Source organism: Magnolia sinica, chromosome 9 (genome assembly GCF_029962835.1).
Source record: "Magnolia sinica isolate HGM2019 chromosome 9, MsV1, whole genome shotgun sequence".
Lineage (NCBI taxonomy): Eukaryota > Viridiplantae > Streptophyta > Magnoliopsida > Magnoliales > Magnoliaceae > Magnolia > Magnolia sinica.
Window position 1 is genome coordinate 39,350,071 of NC_080581.1, and position 14,865 is coordinate 39,364,935.

At 38.5% G+C, this 14,865-nt stretch overlaps 1 protein-coding gene and 1 long non-coding RNA gene across 2 annotated transcripts in view; both read right to left on the reverse strand.

The window, feature by feature from the left end:
• Positions 1-2,780: 2,780 nt before the first annotated feature.
• Positions 2,781-14,865, reverse strand: part of LOC131254971 (cysteine-tryptophan domain-containing zinc finger protein 3-like) — a 51,092-nt gene continuing 39,007 nt past the window's right edge. Inside the window, exon 5 of the mRNA XM_058255671.1 lies at positions 2,781-3,113. Coding sequence (XP_058111654.1) covers positions 2,931-3,113 — 183 coding nt within the window. The 3' untranslated portion in view covers positions 2,781-2,930. The remainder of the gene's footprint in view (positions 3,114-14,865) is intronic.
• Positions 10,910-12,120, reverse strand: LOC131255384 (uncharacterized). The gene is made up of 3 exons (XR_009175993.1): positions 12,036-12,120; positions 11,074-11,934; positions 10,910-10,984 (listed from the first exon to the last, which is right to left on the reverse strand). It is a non-coding gene; the product is annotated as an uncharacterized LOC131255384 (long non-coding RNA).

Sequence of the window (14,865 nt, forward strand, 5' to 3'; positions counted from 1 at the left end):
CTTAGGGAGAAGAAGCGTATGGGTGAGCTCTCTCCTCTCTCCCTCTCTTTGTGTATAGAGAATGAGAGGAGAGACCCCCTTTTATAGTTGGAGGGATGACAATGGTATAATTGAAGGTTAGATAAAAGTTAAAAATAACAAATGGAAGGTTCTTATTCGCTAAGAGGAACTTTGTGCCACGTAACATCCCCTCATTTACTTAGGGAGTGGTAGATGGTGTAATTGAGAAAAAATTTAAGGAAAATTTAAGAGGAAAGTTGACTTTTAGTTATGTTCTTCCTTAAATAAACTTTGCATTGATGCATCTCTTGGATTTGTCTTAAATTTCTCTTGAATTTGGTCTAGGGTTTGGCTTAGCTTATGATTTGGCTTGGTTTAGACTTGGCTTGGCTAATGGCTTAAGTAATGGCTAATGGCTTAAGTAATGGCTAAAGCTTGGGTAATGGCCAAGGCTTGGGTAATGGCTTGGATATGGTTAAAGCTTGAGAATGGCTTAAGTAATGGCTAAGGCTTGGGTAGTGGCTTGGGTATGACTAAGGCTTGGGAATGGCTCATGGCTTGGGTACATAGGTATTGGTTACTTACAGATCATCCATGCCTCATCAAGTCACTAGTTGGGTAGGGTGTCTACACTAGAATACCATCTAAGGGACTATACAAATCTCCCCTCTTCTTATTTCAAGACACCAAGATTAGCTCCTCTTAAGAAATAGTGAGAGTGAGAGGGTGAGCTTAAGCTTCCAAGCCCTCATCCATTCCAGCTCTCTCTTTAACCTCCTCCAGCCATCTCCTAACCTTCTAGCCTTCTAAAGCCAACCCTTTTAAGCCTAGGCATATCTGGGCTACAAATTTCAAGCTAGAGTGCACACGCCACATACTAGCTGCTTCTAGTTGTAAGCTAAGGATCATGTCATTATTATTTGCATCTATACTTCATTAACCAATCATTACTTCTCTTTTCAACCCCTCGGCTTTTCTAGGTTCCCATTGGGTGTATGCTCTGTGACTTATAAGAATCTTAGATTCTATTACATTAGAAACTCACAGCAACCTAGTCCTCCCATATGCCATTTTAGTATCATTACATACCTTTTCTAAAATTATCTAATCACGCGAAGTAGAGACCACATGCTTGTGCAGGCAGAGAGGGTGTCTAACACCTTCCCTCTTGATAATGGATGTCCTTTACTCAGAATCCCAGGTTGCAGATCAGGAGTCATTTCAAAGCAAGAGAGTCTCTAGATTCTCTAGGTTCTTTAGATTCTGTGGGGTATATCCGACTATAGAATTTTGAGCTAATTGAACTCCAAGTCAACTATATCATCTATACAGGTAAGCCCACACATGCAAAATGAAGACAAAAATATGTGGGTGTTATTTCCAGCATTCACAGTGTGGTCCACCTAAGATTTAGATTTGCTTCATTTTTTTGGAACATTCTCTAATATGAGCTGTCAAGATGGATGGATGGCACAGATGAAAGGTGCATAAATGACAATGGGCCTCAAGTCAGGAATTCACTAGAGTGGAGCTCTACTTTTAGAAGGGAGGAGTTAACATGAATAATCTCTGAAAATTAATTTAAGGCTGAAATCTTGAAGTACCGAAGCATAATTTTGCACTCATTTTAGAAATATTTTTAGTTATAAGTGAGAAGAAATTTTAATGCACTATTACTTCCAACAATCGGCCTTTAATGTTAAGTAAAGAGAAGAAAGCTGAAGAGGGAAAAAAAGTCCTAAATTTTTTTATCAAAAATTAATTAAAACACTTGATAAGTTGGATTTGACAAATGATTTAAATAAGTGAAAATTACTTAAAACATCAATTTTCAGTGATGAGCACTCAAAATAAGTTAATGCTAAAGGTTAAATGTTGAAAGTGGTGGTGCATTAAAATTTCTTTTCAATTTTAAAATAAAATATCCCTAAAATAATTTCAAAAATACAATTCAACACTTTTTAAGTTTTTGGCACTATATATTTATTAAATGGCATCTAGGGCTGCTTATGGCGCTTGATGCACAGGTGATGAGAAGTTGTAGATGTGACACATATTAACTCAATAATTTCAAAATTGTAATCCAGACTATTCATACCCTTTATCTAGACTGGATGAAGGTCAGTCTAAAAAACAAGCTGTTTGCAACACAGGTGGGCGCTAGTGCAAAGCAAGGTTGGTGGTTCCCTCCATATTGTTCCTTGTTTTGTGGTTGGATCAGGCTGAATTTTTATACATGGAATTAACATGAGCTCAGGCATCTCATGGTCGGGTTGGATGTCCTACATACATCACAAAGGTCCCTCATCTGCCTGGTACCACAGTAAGCTTAGGGTGGAACCAGTACCATTGGAGTGCATCTCTTTCATTTGGGTGGGGACTGTTGTTGTATTTCTTTTGTTAATTATCTGTAGCCCGAAAATCAAAAGGTTAAGATGGTTCTATCAAGGATGTTTTTGGCATGGTAGGGACACAAGGTCCAAACCATGAGCCCCACTTGTTAGAATTTAAAACAAACTGAGTACTATGCAAAAAATAAAGGCCACATATCCGATACATAACTTTCTCTTCAAACAAAAAACTGGTCATATGTTTTCTGACGAGAAACTTGAAATTTCATTTATTACATAAAGAATAGCTGTACAATACTGATATATTATTTGTAACGGTAGAATTTCGGGATTGAGTCTCTCTTACGGATGTCAAAGAATCACTTTACAGTTGAGAAATCAATTTACATGTATTCAGGCTTTTGCCTTGCATTTGAAGAAAAGAAAAAAAAAAACAACTCAATGTTGTGGTCACTTTCATACACATATATACTTATACATCTGGAGCTTCAGAATTTGGATTCACAGGTGTGGGATGCTGTACAGTGTTTCCACAAAATGCTGAGATTCCTGTCCATTTGTATCTTTGTGATGGATGGTTTAGAAGTCGATCTGCTCTAATGCTAGCCGGACCTGGCGTACGAATCCATCCATGTCATGGAAGTGAAAATCAAGTGCTGTTTTCACAGCTGCGATGCCTTGCAACCCGTATTTCCACTGAGCAGCCTTCAATGCTGATAGTGATCTCTGAGCAGCGTCCATTGCGGAACTCACATATTCAGCCTGTAAAAAAAGAGCACAGTTAATAAGTGCACAAAGACAAATGAGAAAAACTTTGATACTCTGGCATAGTTTAATAGATAATATACAGGCACTTGGAAATTGCTTAGAACTTGCACAAATGAACATTTATGGATGGTTATAAATCTTGCAAGATGAAAAGGCTTCAAGTACAATGAAATTATACTTGAGAAATGTTCCAGTGCTCTTAGACCACCATAAGTTACAGTGCACCTAGTTGCATTGTATTGGGACACTTGGTCCTGTTCATTGACCCAGACAGTTCATTATATCCGACTTATATTTCATGGGTGGCTTCTGTTTAATCAATTTTAAAAGTGTTCTCGAAGTAAATCGGAAATAAAGAAGCCCAGTTCACAATAGAAAGGTTGTTCCATCAATGGAGAACAATAATTCAAGAGGGCAGATCCAATACAAACTTCTCTAGGATAAGCTCAATCTGCAAATTGCCGTATGGAGCCCACCATATGTATTAACGACATCCAATCTGTCTATAATCTCAGTGCCTCCTGTCTCATTGGATCCCAAAACTCAGTTTCATCGAATACCCAGTTGTGCCACAGCTTGTAAAATCATGCCTAAAACCTCTAAAAATCACTGGTTGTGGCCCACCTTCGTTTTGGAATGGCCTGATGTTTTAGGTGTCCATTAATCCTAGTCGGATGCATCTTATGAAAGGATTAAAAGGAATATACAGAGCACAGTGCACCTCACATACAATCTGGAAGGTGCTTAATAGTGGGTGCCCCCATCCCAACTGCTCCTTCAGTTATGGCCTGCATGAGTTTTGGATCAGTCTGATTTTTGGGCGCCAAGGAAATCGAATAGTGGGAAGAATTGATGGATGGATTCGATGTTATTAAAACATCATGGTGGGCCCCACACCTTGATTCGTATGTAAAGCTTTAAGTGCTTAACGTAGAAACTTTTGTAGTGGATCGGCCACATTATTCAAAATCCGCTCATTCCTTTCCCCCCAAGCAGTGCAAAATCCCTCAATGCATGGATCACTGAATCGTTGATCCCATTCATACAAACCAAACTCTATAATCTTGTAATTCCTCTAATTAGAAAACAAATACAAGAATCCTATTATCAGTTTCTGATTTAGAAAGAAATAGCAAAAATCTTAGCATGTGTGCATTTTGAGTAGCCAGAAATTATCCAAGTTAATTTTTTACTCGGAAACAAAGAACGACGGTCATTTTAAGATTCAGCTTACATAATTAAGGAGGTGCGGGCCGCTACGGGTAGCTCTGCTTGCAAGCGGGTTGACTCCCTTCGCTTCTGACCCAGGGGGTGCGCCATCTTCACAGACATTGGTTACAGCAATAGCAGAAAATGGGGATGATTTTTGGCCTGAAAGAATAAAACAACATAGAATGTTTCTCAAAATAACTTCATAGACTCTGGGTTGAATATCTCTGAAAGAAATTTCACTCTGGGTGAAACTTATCTTTGGGAAGTGGGCTGACTCGGCCCAATCAACACCTAACAAGTTAAAGGATAAAATCAGACAAGGTTGAAGCAGGTTCCACAGCTTCCACCAACTATCCATGGTTGGATGGTGGTCAGGTTTCCCATAGGTGGGTTTTACCATCGATCTTTCACAGGTACTAAACCTTGCATCAATACAGAAAGAGCACTACCAGAGCAGCCTCCTTGTGTGAGTAGGATTAATCTAGGAGGAACACATATAAACATTGCTCTCCACACACATGGGCAAACTGGGCCATCAATCAGGTGAGTAACACCATGTGCCTCTGCCAAAATCAGCTGTGTCCTCTCATCACATCAGCCAAATGCATACAAAATGAATCAATTGTGCAATACAGCATCTAGTGGCTCGCATTCAGCATATGAGCGTAGCTCCTCTCAACAACATATCGATTCATTCCCTGGTCAGGGAACGAACATGGTGGGCCAACTGACGATATCTGGGACATGTGGCCAATAGATGGGTCCAAATCGGACTTGTGCCAGTAGTCTTTACAATTTACATCTCTTCTCAAAAGGGTAGAAAAGTTTGAAAATCAACAAGAAAGACAAAATGAACGCAAAATTCTCCAAATCAGACAACACAGGAGCTAGTTTGATTACCGAATGGATGACCATGAAGTGATGCCTGTAATTCATGTCCGTCTCTACATTTATGGGAGCTTATAGAGAATATTACTCTCATATATGCTACTTCCACGCATCTGTATGCAAGAGCGGCAGCAGCAATCTCCCCATTATGCTCGAAAGAAATGGCGCATTGCCTGTGTATGGGATAGTAAACATTAAATATGAAATTCAATCACGTACATCCTTTTTTTGATACTACATTTAGTGCACAACACAAATGTCCAAAAACTCTAGATATTTGTTAGTGGGCAGAACACATTCAAAAATTTGCACATGAGAAATTATATTGATATGCTCTAGAAGAGTGGTGAATCATACTCTTTGTTTTTTAAGATAATGGAATTTTAATAAGCTGAGCATTGTTTTAAAACATGCTGACCCGACTTGAAACTCAGCTGGGTAAACTCCACTCAGTCAGATTACGAGCCAAGTCGACTCAACTGAGAGAGATTTCAAGCCGAGTCCCTAACTCAGTCGACTCAATGCGACTCACCCTAACTCAAGTCGAGTCACTTGCATTGTCAGACCTCTTTCTAATTAAATGTGAATGGAAAAAAAACATGGGCAGGATTCGAGCCCAAGACATTTTATAAAGAGGTAGAGCAATCAACAACCAAGCAACGTGCCAATTGCTTGTTTATCTTCTTAGTGAAATGCTCCAACCCAACAAATATTAACTGCGGGTCAATGGCCTTTAAAACGGACGGTCAAGATTGTTTGCACAAAATAGGTCCAATCGAACATTTGATCCATTTATATGTTAGGGTCCATCATGGATTGCACATGATTCTAAAGAATCACAGACTGTTAGACAATCGCATCAATAGCATGGAAAAAGGATGACTGAAGACAATAAGGCCAAATCAAGGATGAAGCAGATCATCGGATTAGTATGATTTTTGCATGGTGCCTTGATAAAAAAAGGTTTTTGCATGGTAGTCCACAAATTTATGTCCAGACCTAATAGACCGTTCAGAATGATCAGTTGGAAAAAAACAGAAAAAAAAGAAAAAAGAAAAAGAAAGAATGATCAGTTGGACTGTCCAAGTGGACCAATGCAACTAGGTGCACTATGACTTATAGTACGGTTTGACAGCACTAAAGCATTTCTCATTTTCTTGTTTATAATCATAATATAAACTAAAGTAATTTTAATAATTCCTAACATCCCTACGGTTTTCAATTTATAGTTATTAACTATCAAGTCAAGTCAGGTCAAGTCTTCGAATTGACAAAACTCGAGTGAACATCGAATTGAGTCAGGTTTTCAAATTTTGAAACTATGAAGCTGAGAAGACTGAGCTAAGGGAAGAGAATTCCAGATAAAAAGGGAGAATTTCCTATACAAAGTGATGAATGGATCACTCCATTCTGCCAGCTCATCATCAATGAAGTAAATCCTCTCTAACAGCATGAGAAAACAAGTGTTTAGTCTAATGTGAGAGATGTAATTTTGTCAACAGCATATCACAACTCCCATGGCTCAGACCCTGGTTTTTCTGTTAACAACAAAACGTAACTCACAAATGGGTAGGCTTTTTTGGCAACATTTGTAATCTGAAAGTTTGAATTGGCCTGGTCACAGAACTGGGCATAAATAGAGTCAGACTTTGGGCTTCTTGATCATTTTGTCTTGGATGCATTACATCACCGTTTATGACGATGAGTTGAAATAAGTTAGATGCTGATGTCTATTACTTGGGTGAAGTATTCCTTGAACACAAATGGGAATGTTGTAGGCCCACAGTATGTTCCACCATGTACTGAATTTTTGGACTGTTGTGGTTGATTTTGGGGCTAAAATTCTAGAACTACAACTGCTATTTTTTTGAAAGATTATACCAGTTGATTTTGTTGACTCTCGAATGCTTTTGGGATTCTAAAAAGAGTAGGATTAGGATGTGTAAGGCAATATAATTTTCCGAGTTCCTGTTTGAGTGCCTGTAGTGCAAACATTTCAAGTTCAGTAAGTTGTTTATCCCTCTCTATTCAAATATTCTTCTGTGGTGCATTTACTTCATCTATTCCTTTGGGAATCAAAATTCTCATTAATCCAAAAACCAGATTACATCAGGAACCTAGCATATTAGATTTCAAATATGTGCGCAAATTACCAGATCGCGATGCCCATTCTATAATGAATCTACTTTGTAAACGTCTCAAATGGTAAAATCAGAGCATACATTAAAACATTATTGGAAATTACAATTCATATTTCTGCATGATTTTGCAACTGCATTAAAAAAAATAATAATAAAATAAAAAATCTATGGATTTTCTGCATTCAGCCTTTCCACAACAAATGTGAAATTGAATTTCTTTGGAAGGTAACGACTGCTATATGAATTTTCCTTCATTTCTAAAATGGTCCACCATTAACTTCAGATCCATGTGTGTCAGTCCAAACGAATCAAATTGTAGACCTCTGCTGATGTACATTCATGTCATGTGTATGGTAGATGAGTCAACATTGTTTAAGAAGTGGAAGAAAGTAAGGCTGTCAATGGGCTGGGCTTGGGTCAAGTAAAATCAAAATTTCGAATAGCCTGGCCTGACTATTTCAAAATACGGGCCAGCACTAGTGGAAAGTGCACATAGCAGTAGCCTAGCTATCTTTATGAATGATGAATCAACCATCTCAAAATGGCATAGAACTTACTCCAACATCTTTGATGTGTTGATATAGATATCTGTTGACTGAGTTTTTTCTCCGAGTGTTGAGCTTCCCACATCGCAAACCTCGAACATCGATGCAGCAAGTAGAAATTTCAAAGTAGCACGAAGATATAAGCCACTAACTTCAACTTCCGATTCTCTGTTCACTCCCCAAGTATAGGGTTGTGATGTAGTAATAAACTCGGTAAGACCGAGGTCGAATCCACAGGGACTGATACCTGTACGTTTCCTGAAACTAGGTAGAAATAGAACTAGTCTAGGATGCGATCTAAACCAAATAGAATTTAAGAAATAATTATGGAATAATTATCTAAAACTTTAAGGAATTCAGCGAGAAGAAACTAGGGATTCAGAGGATCCACCTGTAGAGATCAGGGAGAAATTATGCCTGCTTCAGAAATCATGGAAATCAAACTGAATTTACTTGATCTAGGTTTCAAGAGATGAAGGGTATATAAATTAGAATGGATTCCATCATCTAACCATGCCCAGGAGACAAAGCAAACAACATGATTAAACTAATTAGCAACCAATCAACAATGTATGAAGATTAGGAAGGGTAGTGTCATCCTACCATGCCCATGGAACAATGATGAACAACAAGGCTTCCTGACTTCATAAACACAAAAAAAGAGGAAAGAAATATTCAAAGCCATTGCAAACCCATTGTAATTTCAGTCACAACAGACCATTAAAGACTAAGAAAAATATTCCTTGAATAATCAAACCACAATCAAGTTTAATTCACAATTAAATAATTAAATAAAGTCTCCCATCTCGCTACAGGCTTCACCTCTTAGCCCTAGCTAAGAGGTTCAGCCAAACATGAATGACTTGAACTCAAAGCGAATAAAAAGAAAAAGAAAACGAAAAATAAAAGAGAATAAGAAAAAAAACTTCTTATCTTTTCTCTCTCATCTTTTCTCTCTCTCTCTCTCTCTCGTTTTCAGCCTTGACGTCTAGTACTTCTCCACACGCTCCACGGTAGCTCTCAATCCACCCGTCCTGCAGAAAGCCCAAGCTCCCTGTCTAACCTCAAAACCGAGCCTCACGTTCAGTCTTTCCTTCCCGTTTCTTCCTTTCTTCCTTTCTTCCTTACGCTCATCCCACGTTCCAGCCCTCACGGCTGCACTCCCTGTCCCAGATGATGGCTCCCTTTCTCTCTTCTCTCTCCTTTTATAACCCAATGTAGGTCGGCTGGGCTGTTTGCGCGGCAAGCAAGTCGGTTGTTTCGTAGTTGGAGACGTTTTACGCAATAGAGAAAACCAACAATTTTTCAGTTTTGTTTGTACATGCAACCATGATCGAAGTTGGACAGGAAATCCACTCCGTCCACTGAGCTCACCTAGAAAAACCGATCGTATATGGATGGTTTTGGATCGGATCTTTAGTGGTACGGAATATCTCTCTCACTGCCGTCTATCTTGCGTTTGAACGGATGAAAATATATCTCTGCTGCCTCTTGAAAATTCGTCACCTAGGTTAGGATGATGGGGAGCATGGGCTTCTTATGGACGGTCCAGATCAGACCGTTGCTGTCCTATGGAGGCCTATAGAGATCAACCGCGAACTCTGTTTGCGAACAGAGCTTCCGCGTCCGCGCTGTGATGGATGTCGGCCCACTGATTGATGTCAGGACGAAAATCCATTCCGTACATTGGAATCTACTCAAAAAAACATTTTGGAAGGGATGTTTTTGGAGTGAAATTGGAGTGGCCCATACGATATTTTATTCCGCCGTCCATCCTACGTTTAACGGCTAGGATCTTTCAATAGCTTGCATGGTGGTAAAACGACACCTAGGCGAGGGTCTACCCCAACCTCTCGTCACAATGGACGGTCCAGATCTGTCCTTTGAACAATGCCTGGGCCCCACAAACGCCAGCCGCGAGCTCTGTTTTCACGCTGGCGAAAATTTGAATTGGAGAGGAAGACGTCCCTGTGTTGCCATGCAGTCTTAGTGCAAAAAGTGTACTATGTACACTGTATGATGATTATGAGAAATCCACACCATCCATCTTGTTCTTCTCATGATTTAAGGCGTTGAGACCTAAGATGAGGAGTATCCAGAGATCAGGTGGGTCCCAGATCAGTAAATTGTGGGCTGATCTGTCCGTTGGGCCCCTTCCACAGCGATCCAATGGATGAAAATTTACGTGTACGGTTAATTTATGACCCTCAGGCCATGTATAAAGTTTTGAGCTGATCGGATGGCGAGAACCCTATGATCTTGCATTTTGGACGTCTTTTGGGCCACTTAAGCTCCAATTTCTTGATTTTCTTGAATCCCTGACATGCACATCCGTTGATCTTGGTCTCCTGGGGTCCGTCGCTTGCCTTGGTGATTTCAGAGCGCTAAATCCATGCTTTTAGTACCTTTTTCCCAGTCCAGGCTCGTAAACACGCCCTGCAACACAAACACGTTTTAAATCGGGCCGTTAAACAGTATCATATTTGAAAACCCAGGTAATAATAGGGTCTGATATGCAATATTTGACCCTCAACATTCTCCATTCTGCACATTTAGGCCAAAAAGTATGTCAGTCAAGAACTCCAGAACGGTAAAATGTTTTAAATCAAAATCTAGTCAATAGAAATTTTATGATCCTTGACACAAGGATGATTATCTTCAGTTTGTACAAGTGAGGCCCATAATTCAGTGATCCAAACTGTTGTTCTGATAGGCCACACAATGGATGGAGTTGACCAACTATGCTTCAAAATCTTTGGCCCCTTTTCAGTAGAACGTGAACTATTATTGTGTTTCTCTTCTCAAGTCTATTTGCCCACCACCAACTAGAAGTAGGAATGTCATTAAGGAGATTCAAGAGCCATGGCCCATCCACTGTGGATCCCATCAGACTAATGGCGTGGATCATCAAAACATGGATTTACCAATTGACGCCCTGATGATACAATACATATCCTCAAGTTGAGGATCATGTAAATCCTCTTTACTGTAGCTACCTTTAAACGGTCAGTTGAATGTTTCAAATCAATAGCTTCTTTCAAAGTATCCTCAGCAAGCTGAATTTGGTGCCTTAGATTTCCTGAAAAAGGTGAAATGTTCATTAATTCATGCTCAATTCACATCTTAATTTATCCAAAAACCACTTTTACGCCTTATCTATAAACTCACCAAACAATTGAGTTGATGAATGAGCACTTGATGAGACGCCACCATTTTTAGTTGGATTCTCATTCAAATCGCTTTCACCTGCACTTGCAGAGCACTCCTTCCTCTTTTTTGTAACGTTGGACTTGCCTTGCATCTTACGAAATAACTTTGCTGATGATCTGGCACTTGAGAAGACACCATTATTTTCTGTTGTACTCTCATTCAAATTGCATTCACCTACACTTGCAGAGCATTCCTTCCTCTTTTTTGTAATGTTGGAGCAGTCCTGCAAGCTACACTTCTTATTCCCAGTTGTCATATGTGCAATCATTAATTCAACATTATTAACAAAAAGAGAGAGAAAAGAGTATAAAACTAACATGAAAAGCAGTGCGCAGATCATAGCAAAAGACCCCTTACACATAAAAATATCCAAATCTAAAAAAATAACTAAAAATGGATGGAAAACTAGACATAAGGAAAAGACATTCCAACAAGAACGCAACAACTTAAATATATTCAGAAAACTGCTAACCTTTATGACAACGTTTTGACAATTTCAGCTTCATATATTGCTTGTGTATTTCTTTTTCTAAAATAAATGAGTCTCCTTCAAATGCAGGTGATGGCCCAATTCTCTTTGAATCTCGAGTAGGCTGCTGCACATCATCAAAATCCTACTCTTACAGATTGCCAATTTATTTTTGTAGTGAAAATTTGCATTCTTTACTTTCATTCTGTTCATTCAGCACATATTTATTCACAATAATCAATCCTCGTCTTGCTACTACTTGTGCAAGGATTGTTCTTCTCTTCTAAGCATAAAGAATCGGAAGCGGGAGAAAATGAAGAATTCGCAGGAATTACTGACAATGCCTTAGCCTGCTTACAAACAATAAAACACACAGTAATCAATATTATGTTCAGATGATGAAATAATTAGCTCTCAATTAAAAGGTGAACATCCTAAGTAAAAGACATACCTGCACTATTGAAGAGGGCAGTTCATAGTTTTCATCTTTATTTTCCAGGATACTCTCAATTGAAGGTGATGGACAATTCTTAAAATCCATACTAAGCTTGCAGAATTGCTTTTGGGTGCTTTGCCAATGCCAATTTTAAGGCGGATTTTCAGAGTCTTTTTTTCATGCAAGGGGAGAGTATTGTTTGTGGTGCTCGAGTCCATATTCTGAAAATCATGAAAGCATTAGATACAGTCAATAATATCATAAAATTTTATAAATTGATCCACATTTCGTTGCAAACCTATTTACGGTAAAAACATATTAGCACATTTCCAAAAATAAAATTACCTCAAATTTCTTAAGCAATTTGGGGATATTGCTACGCTGTGATTGTGTAAGAGGATTCCTTAGAAGCATTGGTAAAAATGATCCATACTGACCAAATTTTGGCCCTGGTATTAAAGAAGTCAATGAGTCAACAACTGGATGCACAGTTACATATAAACAGTTAAAAAATATCATGAAACCTCAGCCTGATGGAGGGGATCGAACATAAACTTCAAGCATTGTTATCATAAATGTAATCAAGTGGTCATAAAGGTAGTGAATATGAAAATCTGAAGGCAGCCCTGAAAAAAGATTCCAATAAATTCTTATCTTAAACATTTCTTTTTGAGAAACATGAATACATGCACACAAAAATAATAACATACATGCATTATAAAAGAAAGATATCCTTAGTTTATCGATATGTCAAATATTTCACAAGTAAATCTCGAACTTTAATAACAAACAAAAAGCTTAATATAACATAATACTACACAGTATATACACAAAGATTCAAGAATCAAGACATCAGGGACTTCAATAATAGCAACAAAAAATCATTATAGTTCAACAATTCCTACTTAAATTGAAGATTTGGAAACCATCTTTGATTTGATTGAGAAATACTCTACCGTAGTAGGACCTTCAGATGAACTATTCCAATGAACATTCTATTGACTTAGTCTTCCATGACCGCACAATGATTCCGCTTGAAATATTTCTGAACTTAGGCCTACAATTTTTAACATAGACAGCACAATGATCCCTTATTTTACCAAGATCCAGGCTCGGGCTAGGCTTGGATGTCTGTTTCATTCCCAAACAGGGTTGTCCAGAGCTTGTCCTGGCCCGAGCCCAGCATGTTGACAGCCCTTTAACAAGGGAGCTACAAACCAAGACCTCTCTCCTTGAATACCAATCTACTGCAAATCAAATCACAAAAAAGTGCCTTAAGGCATCTAGGAAGGATCCAAGACAACAAAGAGAAATGCATGGTTAATTCATTGTGATTTCAGAATTCTTTAGTTTTTGTTTAAGCACTGAAATCCGCTTTATTGAAAAAAGGGGTTTTTGTTAAAACTCGTCTAACTACTATTTCTTAAGTTGTGTAAGTTTAGAGAAGTTGTAGCCTCAAAACCAAATTTCCACCTGAAACACCCTCTTAGTTAAGTTTGATAATCAGTCACCTAAGAGCCTCTACTACCATAATGTACAAGAAAGATGACAAAGGCAAACTCCTCAAAATCTTAAAAAAAGCCTTGTAGAGACCCATTTACGAGCACAGAGAAAAAGGCATATCCTATAAATTTGCATTCACTTCCTCCACTCCTAAACCAAACCTCATTAACATGTAGTTTCGTTATACACTTTTACCACATTAATCTCAAAGATAATAACCTATTGCTCTTCCTTATTTATGGAATCGAAACATCAATGTACTATAAGCACACCCATCAGAATATGTATCTACCGTGAACTTACGTTCCCTGGGATAACAAGATCATCAACCTCAAAACCGTTCTTACCCTTGTCACATGAACCTTGGTTAATAATTTATGACTTCAAATGAGACTAATGGGGAACCATTTTCTATTGATTGATGTCTTAAATCTGTAAATCAATAGGTCTATCGATGACAGCTCGATGCCATTGGAAAAAATTGGAAATCCCATGATTGGTTGTTGGACACTTTAGGTGTCCTGCTCAATGCCATCGAAAGGGGTTCGATGCCATTGACGGGCCGTCAATGACATCGAAGTCCCATCGAAGTGTCATCAAGAAAATCCAAAAAATACATGTTTAGTCACTGGAACGTTTTGGTGTTTGGTTCAATGACATCAAATAGGTTCGATGCCATCAAAGTGACATTGAAGGTGTCATCGTACGATCGCATGTACGCAAAGTTGCGTAAGTGCGGGATTTGTTTCCTATTTCAATTATGTTTCTCATAGAGGCTATATTATGGGTGTAATCGGGAATATGGGGTATCAAAGAGCTTTCTAATTCGTTCTAAAGGGTTTCAAGGGATTGTAAGGGAGATTCTAGGCTTGTTCGAATCGGGTAATCTCTATATCTTGTAATTTTCTGCTTTCATCGTGCATTGTTGTCGCTTTGTGAAGTGGTTTTTTCCTAAAGGGTTTTTCTAGGTTAAATTTGGAGTGTTTGTGATTGGACTTGGTTGTACGATTGGCATACTTTGCTTGATTCATCTCTGTGTGCATCCACGGTCCCCCAACAAGTGGTATCAGAGATTAACATTGGGGCGCACAAATTGAATCTAAAAGCATAGTATCAATGGCTTCTAATCCTAAGTTTGATGTTGAGAAATATTCTGAAAAATATAATTTTAAACTTTAGAAGGTCAAGATGACCGGTCTCTTAGTTCAACAAGGATTAATGATGCGCGCCTTGATAAGCGACCGGAATCTAGGATAGATGATGAATCAAACAAGATGGATAAGAAAGTGAGAACCTCTATACAATTGTGCCTAACGGATGAGATCCTATAAAATGTCATGAG